This window comes from Poecilia reticulata, chromosome 6 (assembly GCF_904066995.2).
Source record: "Poecilia reticulata chromosome 6, P_reticulata-male-v2, whole genome shotgun sequence".
In the NCBI taxonomy this organism is placed as follows: Eukaryota; Metazoa; Chordata; class Actinopteri; order Cyprinodontiformes; family Poeciliidae; genus Poecilia; species Poecilia reticulata.
The window spans coordinates 13,284,670-13,308,558 of NC_088835.1; the positions used below are offsets into that span (position 1 = coordinate 13,284,670).

Sequence of the window (23,889 nt, forward strand, 5' to 3'; positions counted from 1 at the left end):
GAGAAGCCCGGCGATGCTTAATTGTCAGGAAAATCATAAAACATGTTTTCTTAAGCTATTTTTAGGCATAGTAAACTTCAAGGAGCACCACAATATTTAGCCTGAAGTTACACACAGTGACTTGTTTTTATTTGGGGTATAGTTCAAATCTCACATATTTATCTGTGTTCCAACACAGCAAGATCCAAGTAAAATTTTATCATCTCACTGGATCAAGACAACACCTGTTGAGCCATACTAGTGTAACTGTGGTACACTGCCAACATGGAGAATGTGAATGTGCTGATATTAAAGTACATCAAGTAGTAATCCTTAAAGGGATAAAACAAAGGAAAAAAAGCTTTAATAATACATGGATTGTGTAATAAGTTAACTATATGGCTTGAATTTAGGATAATTCCCCTGACCACTTTAAAATAGATCTAATTTGAACTAATAAACAAAAATTTGTAGATGTTAATTCGCAACACCATTCAGCATTCAAAATAAGACAATTCAAGCTTTAAAATGAGTCAGGTTTTGGTTACAGGCAATGCACATATTTTTGTTCTGAATTCACATTTTTAGCTTGGAAATACTGTGTAATAAAATCTAAAACGGCATTAAACTTCTCTGGAAAAAACACCGAGTCTAATTCTAACTCAAACTAGCTTAATTTATTCTTTTATTTACAACACACTTCAGAAAAGAAAGACACTTTATAGCATTTTTATATTAAAACACAAATGATTTGCCTTCAGCCTACAGAGACAAAAAAAACAATAAAATGAAGGCGGCCTTTCATCTAAACTGGTCATAGTGTAGCAGCAAAGCTCTATTAAATGGCTTTGTTGAATAAATGAGAGGGTGAACTGATTGAAGACTTCTGATGATGATGATGATGTACGATTTTTGGACTTTCCAGAGTTTTCTCCAGTGATCTCGCAGCAGACGGTGTCAGCATTCAGGATCTGCTTATATAGAACCTCATTGAGTTAATGGACACAGGGATGAGCGAGACGGCTGAATGGCTGTGGTGAGTCACACTTGGCCTGCTGAAGCTAAGCTGCAGCCAAATCCATTATTTATAAAAGACTGGCAATATTACCTTTGCCAACGTCCTGTCGTTGCCAGTAGCAACAGGTCTGCAGAAGTGGTGCAGTTTGATGGGACGGCCGCTAATCAGCAAATGCTAATGTGCTGCATGTGAAATAAAGCGATTACACTTCCATGTCTGATTTGTATTGCAGCGTGCCAATGCAGCTCCAGCTGCCTTTTATCGGAGCTGACCTTTGGACTTTGCCCTGTTAAAAAAAACAGATGAATTTAATATGCCTACTGGCTCATAGCCTCTTAATTAAGCCTAAAAGCTTTAAAGTTTTGAAAGTACAACCTTGTCAGAACTTATTATTCACGTTGCTGGAAGGTCAGCATCTTTTCAGTGTGAGTGGAGATTTTTGAGGCTGGCTCAAGAAGCATAACGTTCTTCCAGCTTGACAGGTTTTTTTTTTTTAAGTGCGTCCAAGTCACACGTAGAGAACAGGGAGTACAGAAACCAAAGACAATTTTACAAGTGCACTTCAACCAATAAATTTTATGTAAGTGCAGATATCTTTAATGCCTGAATATTTTAGATAAGCTTGTCTTGACTGTATTTTATAGCACCGACTGCGATTCAATGCTCTGTTAAACTTTTGTCCCTGCAAATTTACACAAAGTTGATTTTCTTGCATCACCTTTATGGAAGCTGACATTTGTGGAAAATAACCAGAGCAATTAGAGCGACTGCTAAGTCTACAAAATGTCTCCACCAGCTTGTGTCTGGGGTCTCCATAGTAACCGGCTGGCCATTGAGTAGCAAAAGTCTCCTCCACTTCCTTTATAACTTACTTTCCCCTTTATGTCAGCAACGTATCACACATGCGTCAATGTTTTGGGTGTACATGCAGCTGAAAAGAGTCCATCCTGGACTCTTTTCTGAACTCTAGGCTGAATGTTAATGTACAGAGGCTGTTTCCTCTAAGTTTGGTCTCAGTAAACTGTTCTACTACTGAGCATTGATCTCAAAGAAGGCTGCATTCTGTAGTATCAACCTCCTCAGCAGTTGAGTTTATGTCACCTCCGCAATAAATAAGCATCAGATACTGTCCATACAGTACTAAAATGTATCTTTATCTCCATTGAAAATTTAAAAATAAGGCCTGCCACCTTTCTCTAACTCTTTTGGAATGAAGGAAGCCCTATTTCACCACATATCAATTATAATAACCAGTTTCCTGATAATGCTTTAGTACCATATTTGATTCAAAAACAATTCTCATTTGCCCAAACATGGATTCCACTAGAAACCTCAAGGTTCCTGTAACCAAAATGTTTCAATTTGTTCGATTGGACAGAGATTGGAGGACAAGATTATTTCTAAAGTTTGACCATATGCAGCAAACTGCGATGCACTGTGTATCCTGACACTTTTCTTATAGCATCAGCTTTAACCTTCTTAGTAATTTGAGCTTCAGCAGCTCAGCTGTCGGATCAGACCACATGGGTGAGCCTCTCTCCGCCACGATTTTCACTTGTAACAGTCTTTTTTTTACGTAATAGTAATCAGTTTTCAACAGGATTAGACACTAACTTTAAAAAGACACTGAGGCTTTTTAAAGTTATGTAAAAAAAAAAAATCCTTGAAACACAGTCACCTCATAAATATAAGCAGGTATGCAAAAATCTCAGGAATACTGAAAAAGAAAAATTAAGGTAACTGTGTATTTATTAACATATTTCATGCCACTTTTTTGCAGTACTTAAAGAAAAAAGAAACATATTTTTCATCACCAGTTTTAATAATCAACTAATGTTGAAATACTTTTCTTTTCGCCACCTGGGATGGCGGAGGGTCATGGAAACTTACCTCTAGGTAAACAGAAAATTTAATTAACCTTTTTCTTCTACAGAAACACCGCAGCTCCATGTTTACCTAGTTTTCAAGGTTTTCACAAAGGTCCTGCTATCAGAAGCCCAGAGAGTTGAAGGTGAGAAAGCAAAACAGGAAGAAAAGGTGATAAGATGAGGCCAGAGATGGTGGTGGGACCGCATGAGTGTTTATGGTTGTGCTTGGAAAGGAATGCGACAAGTGCAGACTGGGGGAAGGGACCGGGGTCAATGACCAGTACCAAGTGGGTACTGGTCATTGCATGTCAAGCAGTTGCTTACCTTAAAGCAATGATTAGTTTCCAATAATAATAAGAATAAAAATAATAATAATAAAAACAAGCATGTTTTTGTGATTCATGTTAGAGGTTTTCTCTCCGTTTGTGACAACTTGTAGCATTTGTTTCGGCAGCGGGGAGGATGTGTTTCGGTGTCACGCAGAGACCTTGGTTCCCACTGCCGACATGGAGGCCGACAGCACGGCAAGAATGCAGTGGAGAGGAATGCTAAACACAAAGAGTATTGTGAGACTAAACGGCTGGCACGGCCAGCTGGGAGATTTAGCCCGGGCGACTTGCTTGTTTACATCCGATTCTGCAGTGACAGCCAATCGGATGAAACGGTCACACCATCCGCATCCAGACAGTCACAGAGGAGAGTAGACTGCTGTGTGCTGGTAAAAATAAATGAATAAATAGAATTACCATGGATATTTAAAGTGGAAGTGATTCAGCTTGGGCGGAGAACAGTTTTGCAAATATTGCAACTTCTTTATCCCACCCCCACCCCATTTTCTTCATATAAAATTTAAATCAAATAAATCCATCAACGTCAGCATCAACAGAGAAAAAAGCCTATATGAAGCCCTTAATCTGTATATTTTTCCCCCCAACATAAAGCAGAAATATTTGGCAAAACATTCTGGAATATGCCACACAAGAAACCCTTTCCATGTGTCCACTGTTAGCTTTCTTAGGAACAAATGATGTTGTAAAAATCCCACATCAGTAATAATACAGACGTTATGTGGTTTTATCATCTACTGGCTCAATTAGCCTGATGAAAGATCGTATTTATTTTTAACAGCAAATGGGAAAACAAACAATTTTAAACAGACATTTACGCTCTCCCAAGTTAGGAAACAAAAGTGTCATAGAAAGTACAACGCACTGTGGCTAATAAGTTCAAGTTTAAAATAAATATTCCCGAAAAACCCTTGTGAAAATGCAAACGTGTTTTGTGTAGCTAAAGGCGAAAATGGCAGCTATAATGCTCAGCTGCCGCCACCTGGTGGCAGCTGAGCATTATAGCAACTCCCTCCACCCTCCCCGCCCCCCCCCCCCCCCACAAAAAAAAAGCAAGGGAGGAGCAGAGGTAGGAAATAAATATTAAATAAGTATAACTGAAAATAAATCATTTTTATAATATATTTTAAAAGTAAAGGAGTTAATAATGGGTGAAATTATGTGCCTTACATTCAATTCACGTTCTATCTTGGGCATTCCTGAACAGAAGAAAGAAATGTTTTCTTCTAATCACCCAGAATTTAGATTTGTGCAGAACTCGATAGTATGTTTACAGAAGAAAGAAACACAAAAACAAAAGCAACTGTCTGGGTATTTTTTTTAATAACATATACAAAACAAAAAAGTAAACACAAACACAAAACTAAGGAAATGTTCAGTGGGTCTTTTCTGGATGTGGGGAAAGTTTTCCAGATGAGGTCAGTAACATCAACAACTTCATATGTATGCTTTGTTTATTTCTACAATAACAAAAAACAAAACAAAAGGAAATGCATTTTTTATTTATTTATTTTTTTATTTTCTTTCTAAATTGAAGGTAAACAGAGCTGCTTAAAACTGATTTTTGAGAGAAGACTGGCTCTTCAAGCAGCACAGTTACTGCAGCGTCCTCTTGAGGAAGTCCACAAGAAGATGATGAGGGAAACCGAAATCCATCCGAGTCACAATATATCCCTACAGGACGAGAGAGGAAAGGTCACTGTGCAGATATTGAATACAGACAACAAAAAAAAAAGAAAAAAAAAGAGTAAAACACATATCTTACTTCCTGATGAAGCACCTCAGGGTCAATGATATCAAACAAGTTTGCCCCCTGTTTGTCCATCAACCTGGTTATCTCCACCTCCAAAACTGGAAAACAACACATTTCTCAGCTCCTGTTACGGATGTAGCAAGGATTTTATGGAGCCACCATATGGATAAATAATTACATATATGGGGCGGAAACTTTTTCGCCATTAGGGATTAGATTATTAAAGTAAAGTGTAAAATGTTAAGAATGATTTATTTAAAGTCATAAGTGTTCATAAGTAAAAAAATAAATAAATAAATTCTGAAAAAGTTCATGTTAATCAAAAAGCTGCCTAATTGATTAGGAGTAAGGTTGGCATTTGGAAGATTGTGTTTATTTTATTTAGTGGGCCCATTTCGTACCAGACAGGACTTTAGGAACGCCTATTTTCTCCACAGCTTCCCTTATAAACTCAACTTGAGCGTCGTCGTCGTTTATCTGGAAACAGAACGATGAGTCAGTGAAGAAATCCCGATAAAACATTTAAGCGTTCTCTGCTTTCATGTCTGTGAAAACCAATTCAACTTTAGCAAGGTAAGACTGAATAAAAACTGAGAGATGAATGCAGGAAAAAAAACAAAAAAACAATAGCATGTGGAAAGCTCATGGTTTGCAAATTGATTTTACGGTTTTGAAACGTTTCGATTGCCCATTGTGTGATATAATTTTATCAGTTTTCCCACACTTTCCATTATTATTATCACCAGTGCTTTTCTGTTGTTTTGTTTTTTTTCTCACGTGTGGGATGAGGCTCATCTGCTAAAGTATTCTGCAATAAAAATAAATGTTTAGTTTAAAACAAATGCTAAAATAAAATACTCACCAGTGTAGTCTGCTGGGGCAGCTCAGCTCGGATGACAGAGATCCTGTAATTATCATTTCCATCACAAACAAGCGACAGAATCTGTACACACACTGACTAAAATTTTATTAGTATGCGTTTTTTGTTCAACTGTAGATTTACAATTATCTTTTTAAACCCCAAATGAAGAGTATCTTGACAAATGACTAAGATTACTTATTCCTTAAATAAAACATGGCACGGAGAACAATTTGTCTTGTATGGTAAATGTTTTTTGAAATACCACTTAAAAATTACTCAGAGTGGTATTAATCTCCATCAGATAGATAATAGCAACAATGAAACATTTATATCTGCGGCTATAAGACAAAAACTGGAGTGTCTGTTCTGACACTAGAAGAACGTATTTTGTCTTGTCATCCTAAAAATGTATAGTTAAGCCTACTTATGCAAATAATAATAATAATAATAATAATAATAATAATAATAATAATAATAATAATAATAATAATAATAATAATAATATCTTCATAAATGTAAGTGTCTGGCCTTGAACTTTAGTCTGAAGTCTTCCAGTTCTAAGTACTAATAACAAATACTTAACGCTTTGTTCTTGCTACAATCGTCTCCATCAACTGTTGCAAGCTGCATTTAATTTAAACCAAATGCTAAAAAAGCTCAGGCTGTACCTTCATTAAGGCAGGGGAAGTTGCAGCAAAGTTACTTCTTAGTATGTTTTTTCTTTCTACTTATAGAAAGTCTCTTACTGTCGTGGTTTGCCATGGAGAAAGAGTTTCTTATCTGCATAGGAAGCTGTGACGTCTACGGTGATGTTCTGTAAATACAGGAACAAACACATATTAGTTACAAAAGATGTAATAGTGACTGAAACTAGCTAGATGCTATTTCCTTAATGAATCCCACAGAGCAAGAGTGTACATTGTTTTTCTGCACACAGCCTCTCTACTTTGGCTACATTTTTGTTTTAAAACAATGACATTTATTGGCTATATTTAAATGCTGTTAGAAACTTTAAAGACTGAAAACACAAACTTACAGCTAAAAGAAGGTGCGCTCCCTTTTTTTTTGCAGAACTAAATCTGTGTTGCTATTTATCGTTTCTTTCCTTCCTGAAAATGTGCAAAATTTGAACTGAAGAGCTTCGTTCACGTCGCTTACACTTTTACACAAACTGCTTTCTAAACCCTTTCTATCTGTCTGTGCTGATAAAGGAGCACAAGAGCTGAACAGTTTCAAATCTTCACTTACCACAATATGTAAAGCATATTGTGGTAAGTGAGTTTTGAAATGTTTTGAATGTTAACATTTCAAAACTCTGTGAAAAATGCCTCGATGCACCGTTTGAAAGGACAGCACTGGTTTGCTTCGACTCCCACAGTAGAGCTCTCCGGTGGCCTGGGCCCAGACTGACGTTCCCACGGTGGATGTGTTCAGAGTGGGAATGGAGGAGCTCCACGCTCGCAGCTCAGGGGAGGCTGATCCCAACAAGCACTGAGCAGCCAGACATAAAGCAACATCTCATATTTGGAAATAAATAAACAAAACGGAAAAAGGGAAATGTTTGGTTTTTTTAATATTACCTTTTCAACATATTCAGGCTTGATGCTGGAGAGATTTGTCTCAAAAAGTGTCTGAAACAAACACAAAAAAAATGGAGCAGTTTTAGTTGTGACTCTGTTTGATGTGATTGTTTATGTCGGGGCTCGACGAGTCGTTGACGTCCAAACAGAAACTTTGGGCCTCATACTTATTGCGTGACATCTGCAAGCTTTTCAAGTTTTATGAACATCTACTGAATAATTAACTTTATGTACATATTTCAGTTATTTGTAAAAAAAAAAAAAATATATATATATATATATATAAGCTTTAATTTGAATTAAATAAGGCCTGATATTTAGTTTCGTTCTTATTTTTGACATATTTTTATTTATTAGTAATCTATCTAAACCGTTTATCATGTCTTTTCTTATGTCTTTTTTTGTGTGTTTTATCTACTCCTCTGTGTTATTTTATTAATGTTACTGTGAAGCACTTTGGAGCAACTTGCTTCTGATAAAGTAAATAAAGTGGACTGACAAAATGTTACATTTATGATTGGTGGCATTTTGTTTTGGAGATTTAATTTGAACATAGCATGAACAAACACAAATAAATACTTGAACTAGCCTTTCTTTTATCTTTACAAATAAATAAAAAAAACTCTTAGGTTTTTCTCATTGTTGGCTATAATTATAAAGAGCCAAAAGTGGCTTTGGAGCTGCAGGTTGCAGATTATTTAGTCCAAAAACAGAACATCCCAAGTGCCAGATGTTCACACATACAGATGCCACTAGGTTTTTACAAACACTGTGTACATAATCCTTTTATTCTGACAGACTACCACCGGGAACTTTTTTAGAAACAAAGAAGACCAGCTTTGTGCTCACATCGCTGCAGATTAAGACCCAACAGATCGACTTATCTACGAAATGGGACTTGTTAGAGAACAAGTAGCCAAGATACTTAATTTCCACCACTTTTGGCAGAAAACGACTCACCTTAAGCTCTTCTGATGAGATGTTAAGTTGGAAGCGGCCATCTTGATGAGCAGCAGCAATCAGTGGTTTGAAAACTTCATCTGTTGTTAAGAAGGTAAACAAACAATACCAACAGCAAGGTCGCGACTACTTTATGGAAAGTAATAGCAACTTTCCTTCAAGTGTGCTTCAATAATTTACTTCAAGCTGGATTTACAGGGTCAAATCTGTAATAAAAATCTGTAGTAATTAATTAATATAAATATTCGACCTGTTGCTAAGCTGAACTCGGACCAGAAGTCTATGTATAAAACGGTGTATGTAGTGATTCTGACGTTACAGCAACAATACTTATATGTATTTTTTTGTTATCCTGTTGCAGTTTCGAAGAAAATTGATGTCAGTAAATACTTCAAGACGTCATTCCTGAGTCTGTGGAGTTTCACTCAGCCCACCTGAGAACCAGAAGTAAAGCATCCTGTTTTCAGTCAGGTGATCTGGGAGAAAAACTGAGGCGTTGATCACAGAAGTCAAGTTCAAGTAGGTTGTCAGACCCTGAAGGAGATAAACATCAAAATGCCTCAAGGAAAGGCTTATGACACTACATAGTTCTGACAAGATAAGGGATGCTATATTTACTACACACAACTAAAATACTCAGATGATTTCAAACGATCTTTCTAACCTTGTGGTAGGACTCTATGTAGTTCGCTGTGATGAGAGGAGTCGTAGTTACACCAATGTCAACACTGATGCCGCCATCACTGAGGAAGTCAGCTGCAGACACAAAAAAAGCCAAACGTTCGGATGTTACGACAATCTTAGGACGTTAAACATGAAGATTTAAGAGCCTACAACTAAGATGAAAAGGATTTTCCCCGTAATCCCGCACTGTTCTATCGGACAGGGATAAAAATCTGCTAACTGGGCCACAATTAGGATAAATTAGTTCTTCAGTTTGGTCAAGTAGGCACTGAGACAACATTAACCTTGATTTCACAGACAACATAACTCTCACCTGCTGTGTCTTGTATAAATTCAGCCAGGATGTCTGCCAGCTTGTTGATTTCTTTGCAGATCTGCATTTGACGACACACTTGTCATTACGTTTGACTGGAAGCTGATATGAAGACACCAAAACCTGCGGTCTCCACGCTCACCTGTCCTTTGACGACCAGCTTAACTGTGAAGGTGATGAAGTCAGTGAAGAGCTTCTTCAGCCAGTTGGGCCTGACCAACAAACAGTGAGACACATCAACACCAGTGAACATATCGCCAAAGTTTTCAGTTGTGGAAAAATGTCTTGCTTCAGTAATTTCACTGTTTTCATGTTTTCAGTACCGATCATTACCGTTACTGTGAAATGGTACATACAAAACTGTGTATTTTTGTAACACCCTTATCCTGATTGATACCATTGTTTTTGTTTACATCTCTACAAAACTTTGCAGCATGTCTTCCCCTTCTCTTTCCTGTAAAAATGCCATTCTATAAAGACTTCTAGTGCCCCAAAAATATTGAAAAGAGTACAGTAATCAGTACTGCATTGTAGTCATTACCATTTTTTAAGATCATTTTTAAAGTTTTCCCCTCAACAAATGTATTTGGTTTCAGTTGGATTCAACATGACATGTCTAATTGAAAATTGAAGTTTTACAGTCAACTTTGATGTGACTTTTTTTTTTACATCACAGAAACATGGATTTTAACATATATGTGTGTATACTTTTTTTTAATCTAGTATAGTTTCATCACTTACTCCTTGTCTCCCTCCAGATAGAGGCGAAACTTGTGAAAATTCAGGTAACAATCAGAAGTGTCTGCAGCGACCTTTGAATTACCGCAGTCTGAACAAAAAGATTGGGAATAGAAAGAAGAATTTATTAGAAAAAATTGAGGTAGTGAATGTAACTATCTATGATAATAAGTGTTATAGTTAAACCCCAAAATACATTATGATGAGTTTGTTGGGGTTGAGAATGGGCACAGAGATTTTTTTTTTTAACGTTAATCAATAGCAAAGAATAGTCATATTTAAACTTTAATAAAACATTTTTGAATCTGAAAATTAGTGGATAATAATAAAATTACTAGAGTGAAACAACTGTGTGAAACTAGTTAAATGAAAAATGTATTTTTTCGGGAAATAAAAGTAATCATGATTTACTTACAAAGTTTTGGGTTGATTCCAAGATCAATCTGAGTTTCAACCTCAAAGTCAAGTCTGTGTCCAACATTCATTCTGATGAGAAAAGAAAAAAAAGAAATTATTGAATAAATGAAACATTCTAACCATAAACATATTCCATTGGTATGATACACAACAGAAGAACAGTATAAAATAGATTTTGAATTATTCATATTTTTATATAAAAAAAAAAAGACATAAACCAATATACCACTTTTCTTCCACCCCTCAATATTCCCTACATTGAGTTGATCTATCATATAAATATTGGATCAAGTACGCTGTGATTTGTGACAAAACGCAACAAAAAAGTTGAAGGTAAATAATTAAACGTGTATAAAACTGTGTTGACTTTTTTGACCAAACTTGCACTTTCAGACTCACAGCCAGCTTCCGTATCCGTACAGAATGGTGCCACTGAACACAGCGGAGACGTTGTTTATCTCCAGACCGATGCCTTCCCCTGGACGCAGCTCAAAGTCACTCCGGCCGATCGACAGGTTGTAAATCTCCAAACTGGGTGAGTCACAAAGAGAAAAAACCTGCAGCAGCCTGTTGTGCTGTTGGTACATTTTTGTGGAGGTCTGAGCGTGAGCACTTACTTTTCTAGGCCATATGAGACTTTGCCAAAGAAACCAGCAGATTTCTCTCCTTGCATGCTTGGGTAACGGGCATGTTGGAAAGCTGCCTCAATAACTTTAGTGGTTTTCTCATTCACTAAAGACATAAAGAAACAGAAACAGGACCAGACTGTGAAAAAACCTCATAGGCTCAGCTAGAGGGAGTAGACTTAACAGAGTGGTAAAAAAAAACCCCAAACAAAACAAATTTCTCCTTTTATGTTGTAGTTTTACTTTTTTTGTATCAAAAGTTTCAAATCATCAAACACATTTTAATATAATACAAAGATAATCTTGGAAAACAGTTTGGAAACTATGATTTCATTTTTCCAGTATGGATAAATATTATTTAAATGGGGCCGACCTTCCCCGATGTAAAAAAAAAAATAAAACATTTTGCCAGTTTGGAGAGTTTTTGAGCACATCACAGCACCTCTATTTAATCTAAATCTGGACTTTGACTGGTCCACTTCCACACCTGGCTGATGTGCTTTGAAACATTCTCCAGCTACATAACCCAAACCAGCTTCAAGTCTTAAAATGATGATTGAACTCATAGAGGAAGTCATGGGCTTATCAATGAAAACAAGAAGAGGGAAAGCCGACTTTCACCATGTGTAATATATTTTTTTTACATAAATAATGAAAGCCAACCTCAACTTCCACTGGGTTCAGTTGTGCCCTCCTTGATGAGTCATCATCAGTAGTATGCTCAAACATCTTTGCAGAGCCTATATTCAAACCTTTCATTCTCACATTTTGAACGTTTTGAAAACCTTTTGAAATGGCAGATTTTAGGACACGTGCGCAGATTGACGCATAAACGCTAATAGATTTAAAATTTATTGTCAATCACAATTTTTTCTTATATTGAAAGAACATCTCGTTTGGTAATTCAGATATTGTCAGTAAATTCTTACTTTAATGTTATTAACTTGCTATTTCTGTCCTAATTCCATGTTCATGAAGGTCTCCAATCATAAGCCAATTTTCATTGAATTACTTGAGTATATAAAACATTATATTTTCTTAATATTGGAGAGCAACAATAACAAAAAAACTTGAAAGACAAGTACTTTAAACATTGGAATATATAATTTTTTTATTTTATGTGTTGGAACGAATTGAAGCGCCTGCTATTTTGTGTTTATGCTCGAGTTGTATTCTTTGTTTACATTTCTTTGTTTTCATCAACTCGAGGTTTGTCTTGTTCTGTTTTTGCTCTTAATAAAGTTTTATTATAGGTCATATCTTGAGCTTGGAGTTCCTTTTCTGGCCAATATAACTACACTTGTACTTGCTGATAATTAAAAAAAACAGTCTTCTACCTGTCAAAACATGCTTCCCTTGGTAGTTTACAGAATTTGCATTAGTTTAAAAATGCTGGGAACAAATATCCTAAATTATTCAGTAAGTTGTCTGTTGTGTGTTTTGAAAACACACAACTTTAGAGACCTTCTTCTCTGCTGAACAATGCACAAGTCAGAGTTAATGTAGCCTAACAGAAACAGTCGAACAATTCTCAGAAAATAGTCAGATACTAAGTGAGAGAGAAGCCAAAGGTCACAGTAAAACAATGAAAACCTTCAGCAGTCCTGGAGAAATATTGATCAAGACCAACAAAGGAAGGAAAACAAAGCAATGATGGGTGAATTTAGCATCTGCATCGTAGAGCTTGGTTGATGTAAGATGACAGGGATCTGGTGTCACTGGGTTTAACTGGGAACCAGCCTTTAGAAGAGGCGGTAGAGCAAAAACACCCAATCAGTGTACACATCAATGTCACCCTTGACCCTCCATTAGACAAGCCGCTGGTGAGGACTTCATCATTTCTCAGTTTCTGCTCTGGAGAAATTGAACTGTAAAGCCTTTCTGGTTCAACTACATTCACTTGTTGCATTTAGCATAATCAGATTGGATCGGAGGATGTCAGTACTACTCACACACAGCAGCCGCAGGATAGGTGAGTCTGCACACAACTCCAGTGTATTTGTAGGCCGAAGAAGGATCCTGAAGGCAGCTGTGGGTCGTTCCAAACAGAGAGAGGAGCAGCAGCAGTGGGAGAGTGTCGCCTGGCATTCTGCTAGATCCTCCGACTCTCGAATTACTGTAGCATTTGCTCTGCAGCCTGTTACAGCTACAGGTTCAGCGTACCGTAGCTTTCCAGGGACAAACTGCCTCGTTCATCCAATCAGAAACGGAGGAGTTGAGTTTTGTACTGTAGGAGTGAAGAGACAAACACAGACTCAGACAAAACAGGTCAAAGTGCAACTTTGTCAGTGAGGCAACAGCTGAAAAAACCTACTACACAAATTAAAGATGACACAAGAAGAAAAATAGCTGGTATTAAAGAAAAGAAGTCAAGGCAAATATTATTGTACACACCCACAAAAATTATCTTTAAAAACGTCCAAAAACTTGAAAAACCTACATTTTTGTCAGAAACTCCCAGTTTTCCTGCTCTGTCCAGGTGACCAACTTCCCCGTACTGAGCTCTGTTTGAACAAAGAGGGTTTTGACATGCAAAGGTTGTCAGGGTAACTGGATATAGGAGCCGAGTCCAAGTGTTCATGTCCTACTGCGTTTTGTCCCCCGAATCTCCTCTGTGGATGAGGTGAATTTGGCCTTGTAACAGTATTATACATTCCAACTTTTTTACTACCCAGTATTAAATTTTGTTCATATTTAAGTTTTATACGAGCTGTGAGATGCGATGTGCAAGACACAACTGATGATCCACAGAGAGTGAGAGATGTAAATTGGAGATAAACAGAATAAATCCTCAAGATCATTAAGGATTATTTAGCCCCTCCTGGACGTCAGCTCACGAGCTCCGTTAGTTTAAATGCTTATTTTCTGTGATCAATCGTTAAGCGTTAGACATAAAGTACGAGAATTTGTTCTCATATGGTATTTTTGTTGTCATTTTCTCATGGGTTGTCAACACCAGAATAAACCCTGTTTTATAATTTTACATCGTGTGTAAATCCTTGAGGATGCTACAGGCCCAACTGTTTCAGTGAAGGGTTGAGACATGGGTCTGTGGGGGCACAACAGGGTACACACACCACGAAAAATAAACTCACAAAAGCTATCTGGCTCAGCACAATGGTGTTGGAGATTTCTCTGGTGAGCAGGAGGTTCTGACTTCACTGCAGAACTACCTCAAGTCAAGTTTGAGGGTTTATGTAAAATACCTGGTATCAGCTCAGCTGGAACCAAACATTCAGCCTCTCTGATTACAGCAAGTCAACTGCGGATTCATAGAGAGGATTTTAGTTCGTTGAACCGCCTCTGAAGTTCCTACAGGGTCTGAACTGCAAAAAAATGTACAAATATTTTCTTTGAACTATAAATTGTCCCAACCTCGTCTTGGAGATCTCAACCTATTACAGTTTAACTTTTAGCAAACACGTGAACTGTGGTGGAATTTAAACGTCAAATAACTGAACAGAGTCGGTCGAAAACATTTGACCAATCAAATGTTTAGCTACAAGTTCTGGGGAATATTACATCAGGGCTTTTCCCTATGACTTCCTTATTCAGTGGAAAAGGAAGGGACTTTTTTTGTTTCTTAAAAGGGGCAGAAACAGTTTCTTCACAAAAAACACAAAACAAAAAAGTATCATTTGACATACAAACATTTATTGCATCTTTTATAGGAAACATTTCCATTGTAAGGGCCATTTTAAGGTTGGAACAAAAATAAAGATAGAAATGTCGACTATACAGGGACCGTTGCCAGTCTTCTTTCCTCCCCACATAGGAGACAAGCATTAAGTTAAGGTACAGAAAATATACACGATTACACAACTACCTTTCATTCTGCTTACTTAAAAGTTACTTCAAGGCTTTACAGAGACAAGATTATAAAACCTGTTTATTTACCATTACAGATCAAAATTCATGCAAAAGAATGAAGTATGAAGTACTAAAGTCATTTGTATCTGATCACTTCCCATTCAATGTTAATTATTATATAAAATATCAGGAAGAAGAGTAATAGTGTATTGTATTATGTAATCTGGAATGGTACCAGAAAAAAAAAAGACAAAAAACTGAGACCTAAAGTCCTCCTAATATAATTTTTCACGATATATTTTGCTTCTTTATATTGAATTTGATCTGTAATCTCAACTATTTGTGTGAAAGGCTCCGAGCCCCTAAAAAGTCGCGAGTCATAACCTCTATTTTGAAGGTTGCATATGATAGAAGTTGGATGTAAAGTGCGTTTGTGTACACAAAAAAATATATTTGCAGCTTTTTCTGTTTTTTTTAAACATGCTTTTATAAACTACTTTTCAAATCAGTTAGGTAAAAACATTCATATTTGGTCACAAAAAATGTTTCAATAAAAAGAATCCACCTTAAAACCCTTAGAGTGGAATGAAAGAGGTGGAAAAAAATTATCTGGGATCAAACCTTTTTTCTGTGTTTAATCCAGGACATGAATTCCTTCTTCAGTTTTCTTGAAATAAATTGTATTCCAATTATAACTTAAGGTTTATAGCGTGGCACTCCTGCAACTCACCTGCAATCACAGACTAACAAGCTGATTTTTTTATGGTACAATGAGTTCATTTGTCTTCGTAGAGACAAAAAGCGTAAAAGTGAAAAACACCTCTGTTAAAAATGTGCTAACGCATGTTCTTTCTGAGAATCTAAAAACAGATTCAGGAGTATCTGTATGTGACAAACTTTCTGGTCACATACTACTCTTTTTTTTTTCTCTTTTAGATCTAATGAAATTTGAATGCTTTTGGAAATAAATAATCCCTCATACTAAAAGAGAAATCGCAAAAAGCAAAGACTTTCCTTCCTTTACCTTCAGGTTCCACCTTGTGCCTGTTACCTTCTGATGAAGCATTAAACATGGTGCCGAGATAGAAACCTGAAACTAGCATTGAGAAACTGCCAGCTTTCAGTCCTTTGGTACCGTCCATATTTTTTTGGCAAGTCTCATTGTGCTGGTATTTGGTTTGCCACTTCTTGCTGCTTCAGCAGCTCCTAGGATCCCAGCATGCTCTCCGGTTGCCGTTATAAACCAAACGCTGCCCCCTTGCGAACTCAGTTCGCCACACCCTGAGCAGCCTCGGGTATAAGGGAGGAGAAGAAAGTTTTGAAGAAGACCCAGGCTGTCCACATGACGGACACCCTGTGAGGAGGAACTAAAACTGCCGTCATTGGCTCCTCAGATTCCTCAGCTGCGTGTTCCACAATCGGTCCATCAGCTGGTTCTTCGGCCTGAAGAGTCAAAGGACAGAAAGGTTTCTCAGTGAAAAGTAGTTCCCAATAAACCTCCATCTGCGGGTCATTTGTTCACTTATGATGAGGTCAAAACCATTCTGGTATAATATTAGCGAATGGCATGTTTAAACGATTTGAAGAAACTGGAAACTTAAGTGAATAAAATCTGAAATTCTTACATGGTGATGCTCGGGGTTCCTGTCCTCATTCTGCTGGTTGTGTTGGACCTCAGGGGGCTGGAGGTGGGGTCCTTGGACCGGTGCTGGCCTTCTGAAGGGGAACCAGCCCATAGTGTGTCTGCATATGCAAAGAGATAAGAAATTAGTTTCTGTAAATGCCAAAATGTTTAATTTTGTCAGTATTAAAAAATAACTGTGGGCCGGAAGATCAAAGTCAGTACAATTAACAAGGATGTGCACTGCAAAGCCAAAAGTCTGACTTAAAACAAGAATCCATAAAGAAAATATATACAAATATATTTTTAAAAACCCTATAAAATTAACTAAAAAAAGCAGGATTCTGAATGAAAATTCATTACATAACATTAGCATATTTAACTTTTTGTGTGTGCAAAAAAAAAAAAGAAAATATTTTCTCCTGAGGAGCTTGAAGAAAAAGGAGATACAAGTTTTTAGAACAACTTTAAGGGCCTCAGATTGCGTTCAGTCAGCAGCTACTTATGTGCAGCAGAAATGCCACAGTGCGCCCCCTGCTGGTCAGTCACCACTAATATCTCATACAATTTAAAAAAAAAAAAACTTCAAAGCTTCATTCTGTTTTTGTTTTTTTCTACTGAATAGAGAACGTGTTTGGCACATGGACTTCAAATTGCATCTGTTACTTGCTAAAATTGATTTTTGTTTGTCCAACTGAATTATGGCTGAATCATACATTCACAGCCACTAATATATAATCAAAGGAAACCAAACTATGACTAATCATTTATGGAAAAGGATCACTTGTTTTTTTTCCACTTTTCTTAATGCTGTTCATCAACCAAGAAGATTTATTCTCAAACTGGTTCAAAGTATAAAAACGAAGCGTAGCAGAGAAGCTTACAGATACATGACGAGCAGCGTGCTCATCACCATCAGAAAGCGGCTCAGGTTGGAGTTGAAGTAAACGATCATGAGCAGGACGCCGAGTCTTGCCGCGGAGTACAACCAGTCCAGCCAGTCGCGCTCCACGTCCTCCTCGTCCTCCATTACGGGCCCGCCCTGTGCGTTCATTCGCATGTTCTGATTGGCCTCCCCCGGGTTGATGAAAGCAGCGTCCTGCACCGGGTTCTGATTCACTGGCAGGTTGTCAATGGGGTTCTGATTGGCCAGAGCGGCTGGGACAGGAACTTGGTGGGCAGGGACAGGTGGGTATTGGGCGATGGTTGCCACCGGCGCCGGGGGAACAGAACCTGCCGCTGCCATGGCTGCGTGGCTATTGGTGGGAAATTAGATTTAGAGATCAGAAATGACAAAAGTCGAGGAACAATGGAGAAGATTAATAATCAACAGATACTCACTACTGCATGTAATATTGTCTTGCATAGACATGCTGGAGCCACAGGAGCTGCTGAGGGCTGTACAGGGATAAGGCAGGAAAGGTTGGCTGGGTCAGCTGGGACGCTGCAGCGCTGCAGGAAAAATAGAAATCTTATAAGAAACGTGATCTTTTGTCCAGGAAAAAATACCAGCAGCGATAAAATATGGAATGCTTGGCTTAAAACCCACATGCATATTTATTTATTGGTCAGGTGGAAGTTAATACTAATGCTCAGAATCTGAAAACTGCACTTATAAAAGAGCTACTCATTCTGAAAGTGTTAGTTGCTCTCATGGAAACTCCCAAGTGATTTCTTGTCAATGTCTTTAAATTTCACTTCAGTCTGTGACAAGAGGTTACTCTGAAGAGAGTAGCAAACAGAAATGATTGTATGTTTTGGGGTAATTACAAGCTGCATCTTGTGGTTTTCCTCTCTTTAATCTGAGATTCTTAGACTTTTATAAACAATCTTCAGCAGCTTTATGCAGTATCCCCTCCCACTTTGCACCTTGTTTAAAACACTGTGAAATTAAGGAAGCTCTCTTCATAGCTTACGGTGCTGAAGCAGGCCATGTTGGAGCTCCAGGCGTCTGCGTGTGGATCTGAGTAGAAGTTGCCTGAGCCGAAGATGTCTGCCTCCTCTGCCTGAGCTCTGGTGTGCTGGGAGGTGGGCTTGAACTGGAAGGATGTGGTTGTTCTGCCTCCTTGGTCTGCAGAACAAAACACAAAGCATGAGAAATGTGAGAGTTGGTGTACACCAGGGCTCTGCAACTTTTACAATCCAAAGAGACATTTTGCTTTCAGTCTAGCAAAGAGAATAGATGTAGTTTCCTTTATAGGATGTTTACATTTGTGGAAAATGCTGTAAAAAAATATATCAAAAAAAGCATATAATTTCCAACCTAATAACTAAAAAGATAAAGCTAAAAATATTACTGGTACTTTAGTGTCATTCCATTGTGGAAATTCAATGCAATTATTCTATTGAAAAAACTCTAAATGTTAGATCTAAATAATAATTAAAAAAAACAGTTAATCATTTTGAGTAAAAGGTATGAAGAGTGGAAGGTCCAAAGAGCTGCTAGCTGCAGCGCCCTGGTTTAATCAAGTAACAGGATGAACCAACACCTGCAGGTTCTGAGTATTAACCAAAGTAAAGAAGGCAGTGAAACCAAAGCGAGCCACATTTAGGTGTGAGATCTTTAATGATGACAGCTGAAGTGGAACTGTTCCGCCTCATAGCATGTCGGTAGGAAAGGAGGAGCTGAATGAGCCCACCTGCTACAAAGAGGGTTCTTTTTTACGTTTTTGTCATTTTGAAAACAACTTGTTTATTAAAATCTTATTAAACATATATCAGTCTAATAACTATATAATTTCTAAAACCAAGTCTTAAAAGCCTAGAATATCACTAAAAGAAGATTAAGTAAAAACATGAAGGTACCATTTGTCTGAACAGTATTTCCAGCTCCACATAAGGAAGTTAAATATGCAAAACAATGTGTCGTGCAAAACAAACTGCTGACAAGATGACAAACTCAAACCACTTAGGAAAACAAAACCAGACACAAATAATCAATCTCTGCTTTAAATATGTGTTTGGTCGCTCTTTCATAACGGTAAAAGTGACATTAAGTTACTCAAGCACTTGTCTGAAGGAGCTCTGTAGTTTAAAAGGCAATTCACTTTTAGCAACTCTCACTGCAAATTTTAAAACAATAGTTTACATAATTTAAGCAACCACAACTGTACTCAAAAACATTGGACGCATATTTAATAAAACAAAAAAATGTTTTTGAAAAACTCTTGTTTACCGTTTTCTCCCAAGGTTTCTCAGAGTTTCAGTGAATGAAGCGTAAGATTTTAAGGTCATTATGATATAGATTTCAGAAGTGAATGAATAGGAAAAACTCTACCTCCATAAGTTTAGCTGTTGAAGGTGACTCCATGGTTTTTAGCCCAAGGTTACCCAAAAGCACACTTTAATACAATTTACAGTAAGATTCATAATCATTACTGATGAAAGGTTTTACCCTGCTACTAAAAAGCTTTTTTTTTAAGCCAAGCTTGGTAAACCCTTCCACGGTCTTAGCGTAATGCTCAGGTGGAGGGTGGCAGATGTCACTGTCAGGCATCAGAGAAGCAGCAGGGTGGTTGTCCCATCAGATTGTCAGTTCCCACAACCAAACACTCCCAATGTGCTCCTTCATGACAAAGGAGCAGGCAATTTTAGTTTGACTTGAGAGACATATGAAACACTTTTTGAAGCATTAAGACTTTTTGAGCCCCCTGAAACTCTCTTTGTTATTGAGCTCCCACCCCACAAATATCCATCTGCATACCTCCCTGGCACAGATTCTAATCTAGAACTGCAGAGACTACAGTTCTAGATCAGAAATTTAAATACTGTTTAAACTAATGTTTACCTTTGTTGATGCTTGGGGTGGATTCCTCATGGGACAAACCAGGTGCAGAGTGGGAATGGAGTCCATCTGCAAAATTGAAGATAAAAAAGTGACTTTTCCCTCCATGTAAACCCTCACAGACACGACACTTTGGAAAGAAAAATAACAACAAGCTGGTATAAACACAAAGTGCTGCTAGTCTTTCTGTCACTTTGGCTACAGCACAGCTGGTGTTTCTTTTCCGTTTACGCAAGACCATAGTTATTTCACAGTGGAAATGTCTGGGTCACCTTAAACCTTCAAAAACCAGAACAATTTCGCAGTCACATAAAATCTAACATAAAAAAAAACTCATTAGACGCAAAGAAAAAAACAACAACAATAGCCTAGTTTAGCACTCAGTGGATTCTAACACCCGATTTAAACTCTGTTCTTCTTCTGCCTCCCTCAGCTTTGAAAAAAAAAAAAAAAACAAGTCTTTGCTAAAATATAGATACACGTGATTATATAATTCTTCAGGAAACAAAAATAGAAGCCATAGACCTTTAGACTTTTGCACTATCACAATATTTGCTAATCAAATGACATTCCACGATAGATCCCCAGAATGATCCCCTGTTGTATTTCTTGTTATTAGCAGTATTTGCATGCAGGTCCAGGCTCAGCTCTACTGTTCTTACTTAACACAGAACTGGTGTTTCTTTCCTCAAAGCAAGAGTTGCACCTTTAAAGTTCATGCAGGTTAGTGGATTTACTCCATATGTAAGGACATGCTGGGTAATCTGGTTCGCAACACAGCCCAGTGATAAACATTCATGACACATTTAAAAAAAATATGTGGATTAGTTCATAAAAGTAGTGCCACGGCAACTGAAGAAAACGTGAAAAAAATTGTGTTTATAAGGATGTTTGCTAAACAACGGTGTTGTATTACAATCATTCGCAAGATAAAAGATATGAAATATCTTCTATCTTATATTTTTTTAACTTGGCTACACTAAATTTAAAAACAATAAGAACTCGTTTACAGGCTGAGGAACTCCTGAACAGGCTGTTAAATATCAAACAACGTTCAATGAGAAAAATGTCCAGAAATTCTGTACCCTGCATTACCCAGAATAATTTTACTGATTTAAAGTTTAGTTGTACATTTTTTGTTAGTTTTAATAAATATAAACATATTGTAATGAACAATAAACACAATGAAAACATACCTGTCTGAAAAGATCTTTGATGTGCAAATGATCAGGCAGCAGCTTGCCAGCAAAGATCAGTCTCTGGTCACTTATAGCCTAAAATACAAAAAGAAAGAACAAAAAAAATATTTACATTTCAGGCATTAAATCATTTGGAAGAAAGAAAGTCGCACATTAAACCAGTTGTATACCCTAAGGATAATTTACTAGAGTCATCTAAAGAAAACTTAAAATGTTAGGTTTCAAATTGCAAATAAATGTCTATGTTGTCATTAAATAATTGACTTTTGTAGAAGTTTTTGACAGCAATGTTATTTTTAAAATACTACACAGTTGAGGTTATTTCAAGTGAGTTATGCAAAACATTTGGAAAAAAAAATTGAAATACAGCATTTCTTACAATTTCTGCATTTTCCTTGCAAACACCTGCCTCAGAAATTCTGTACCCTGGTAAACAACATCTGACAATTGACAATTCAGACCTAATCAAGATTACCTCAGATATTGACAACTAAAACAGATATGGCTTGATTGAAAAATGAAATTTCTTCTGCTTCCTGGCCAATTTTACTCTTAGATTTACATAAATTTGCAACTGACAAGCGGCGTGTTACTCATTATTTACAGAGCTGGCTAAAAACACATGGCTAACTTCCCAGAGTTGATCAATAATTAACTTTACTGTGAAACTACAGCTTCTTTTTAACTTTGACGTTTTTTTCCCCCCAGTTTTGTGTTTGACCACCTCTCACTGACTACCTGCACCATCTAATCTCAGAAACAAATGCTTTTTTAGCTCTTGGCATCTCAAGACTTTCCCACATTAAGGTAAACATACACAGAATATAGTTTTACAATTTTATTCAACATAGGTGGGGTAGTGTTGGGGCCTTAAAATGGATGTTTATTTATCTGAAGACCACCCTTTAAAAAATTAAATAAAAAAATTCAACCAAGTGCCCTGCTCAAAGCCCCTATATTTTGACTAAAACATCTACCTTGAATGATGAAAAAGCTAATTTTTTTTGTTTTAAGATTTAATACACCTGATTCCTGTTGTAAAACTGTCCTTCTCCATGAATAAATACAACTATTCTGATTTTTTGAGTATTTTGGGTAATTAGACATTTGATATGATTACCAAAGACAGAACATTCATATAAGATAGTTTAACACTTTGTGGCCATTTTTATGCATTTTGGGGTTGCAATATTTTACAGGTTTCAATGAAAATGGAGGGACATTAATTCAAGAACTTCAGCTTATAAAAAACTTAAAACCTTCATTTTCACAGACAAATATTAAGTTGTCATTGTTTGAAATGTATTTTGTAGCTCGTTCAGATAAAACGAGCTACTTTATTCTGGGGTATTCTTTGTATCAGTAACTACTCAAATTGAACCTTGTTGACTACTGCGCCCTGAGATGACCTCTGCTGAATCTTTGCTTCACAAACTGTACTCTTGGTGCCTTTTAGCTTGAGGAAAACATTGTAAAAAAACTGAATTTATGGGTTACAAAGACAGCATCATGAAGATTTCTATGGCCCCTTTGAAAGCCCGTAACAAGCGGACATTTAGAACAGATACACCCAGGCAGGAAGATAATACGGAGGAAATGGCTGACAGCTGTTAGCTCGGAGCGGCTGTTATGACATTCCACAACATAGCCTCGAGCTAATGTCTAGCCTCTTATTACATACCGGTTTGCTTGGGTAAACCCTCGACAAATGAACCTTAAGGTCCTTTACAGTCCACTTCATGTCGACGCCATCAATAATTTGGTCCTCCTGAGCCTGGTTAGGCGTTTTAACGAGAAGACTGGTCGTCTTTTGTTGAGAATCTTCTAAATCCATTTTCACTTTTGAGTCAGTTGACGCGGTAACTGGGTGGAGGTATTCGCTACAATAACGCTACTCAGGAACAGCGACGGTCTGTTTATAAAATATACTGGTAGAAAGGCTGGAACAAAAGTAAACCTTTTCTTGAGCTGAGAAACTTTACGACCGGAGCAGCGTCTAGAACTGTCTGTATGCGGTCCGTCGTACGGCACTTTACAGGAACAGTATTGTTTCCAAACACATTGTGGCTGCTCCCGATTGGCTAAACGCAACTTTCGCTCAGACGTGGAGGCTCGTCAAATGTTTGCACTGAGAGCATGCGCGGAAATCTAGACAATTATTCAAAGATCGTCTATTTTACAATAGTGCCTGAAATAGCTCACTTTGGCTCTTAGGGTTACTCGAAGTTGACAACTCCTTAAACACATTATACATTTTTAACACAGAGAGGAATATCCATTTTATACGTATAAATTCGTCAACAAAAGATTTTCTGGAATTTTAATGTAAG

At 37.2% G+C, this 23,889-nt stretch overlaps 2 protein-coding genes across 3 annotated transcripts; both read right to left on the reverse strand.

Annotated features, from left to right (window-relative positions):
* Positions 1-4,652: 4,652 nt before the first annotated feature.
* Positions 4,653-13,682, reverse strand: cetp (cholesteryl ester transfer protein, plasma). 2 transcript variants are annotated; one of them, XM_008411744.2, is made up of 18 exons: positions 13,586-13,682; positions 13,098-13,372; positions 11,137-11,251; positions 10,919-11,050; positions 10,518-10,588; positions 10,106-10,193; positions 9,507-9,576; positions 9,365-9,425; positions 9,032-9,123; positions 8,802-8,901; positions 8,368-8,447; positions 7,408-7,458; positions 7,166-7,318; positions 6,574-6,641; positions 5,828-5,870; positions 5,367-5,442; positions 4,978-5,063; positions 4,653-4,886 (listed from the first exon to the last, which is right to left on the reverse strand). In XM_008411744.2, exons 2-18 carry the CDS (start codon positions 13,231-13,233, stop codon positions 4,809-4,811), a joined length of 1,500 nt encoding a protein of 499 aa, XP_008409966.1. In that variant the 5' UTR covers positions 13,234-13,372; positions 13,586-13,682; the 3' UTR covers positions 4,653-4,808. The 2 variants fall into 2 exon arrangements, with proteins under 2 accessions (XP_008409966.1, XP_081464098.1); XM_081607972.1 differs by having other exon boundaries at positions 13,540-13,628.
* A 1,095-nt stretch (positions 13,683-14,777) lies between these two features.
* herpud1 (homocysteine-inducible, endoplasmic reticulum stress-inducible, ubiquitin-like domain member 1) lies at positions 14,778-23,660 on the reverse strand. Its single transcript, XM_008411743.3, has 8 exons — positions 23,241-23,660; positions 21,557-21,634; positions 20,364-20,429; positions 18,493-18,647; positions 17,918-18,028; positions 17,461-17,832; positions 16,581-16,698; positions 14,778-16,398 (listed from the first exon to the last, which is right to left on the reverse strand). Exons 1-8 carry the CDS (start codon positions 23,391-23,393, stop codon positions 16,222-16,224), a joined length of 1,230 nt encoding a protein of 409 aa, XP_008409965.2. The 5' UTR covers positions 23,394-23,660; the 3' UTR covers positions 14,778-16,221.
* Between the last annotated feature and the right edge of the window lie 229 nt (positions 23,661-23,889).

Excerpts from the sequence above, each read along its gene's own strand:
- cetp (XM_008411744.2), bottom strand. The coding sequence starts at position 13,233 with ATGCCAGGCGACACTCTCCCACTGCTGCTGCTCCTCTCTCTGTTTGGA. Across the intron at positions 5,871-6,573 it reads CTCCATGGCAAACCACGACA|GATCTCTGTCATCCGAGCTG; the intron begins GTAAGAGACTTT and ends TGATAATTACAG. Across the intron at positions 4,887-4,977 it reads CTGAGGTGCTTCATCAGGAA|GGATATATTGTGACTCGGAT; the intron begins GTAAGATATGTG and ends CTCGTCCTGTAG.
- herpud1 (XM_008411743.3), bottom strand. The coding sequence starts at position 23,393 with ATGGATTTAGAAGATTCTCAACAAAAGACGACCAGTCTTCTCGTTAAA. Across the intron at positions 18,029-18,492 it reads ACATGGCCTGCTTCAGCACC|CGCTGCAGCGTCCCAGCTGA; the intron begins GTAAGCTATGAA and ends TTTTTCCTGCAG. Across the intron at positions 16,399-16,580 it reads GGAACCCCGAGCATCACCAT|GCCGAAGAACCAGCTGATGG; the intron begins GTAAGAATTTCA and ends TTGACTCTTCAG.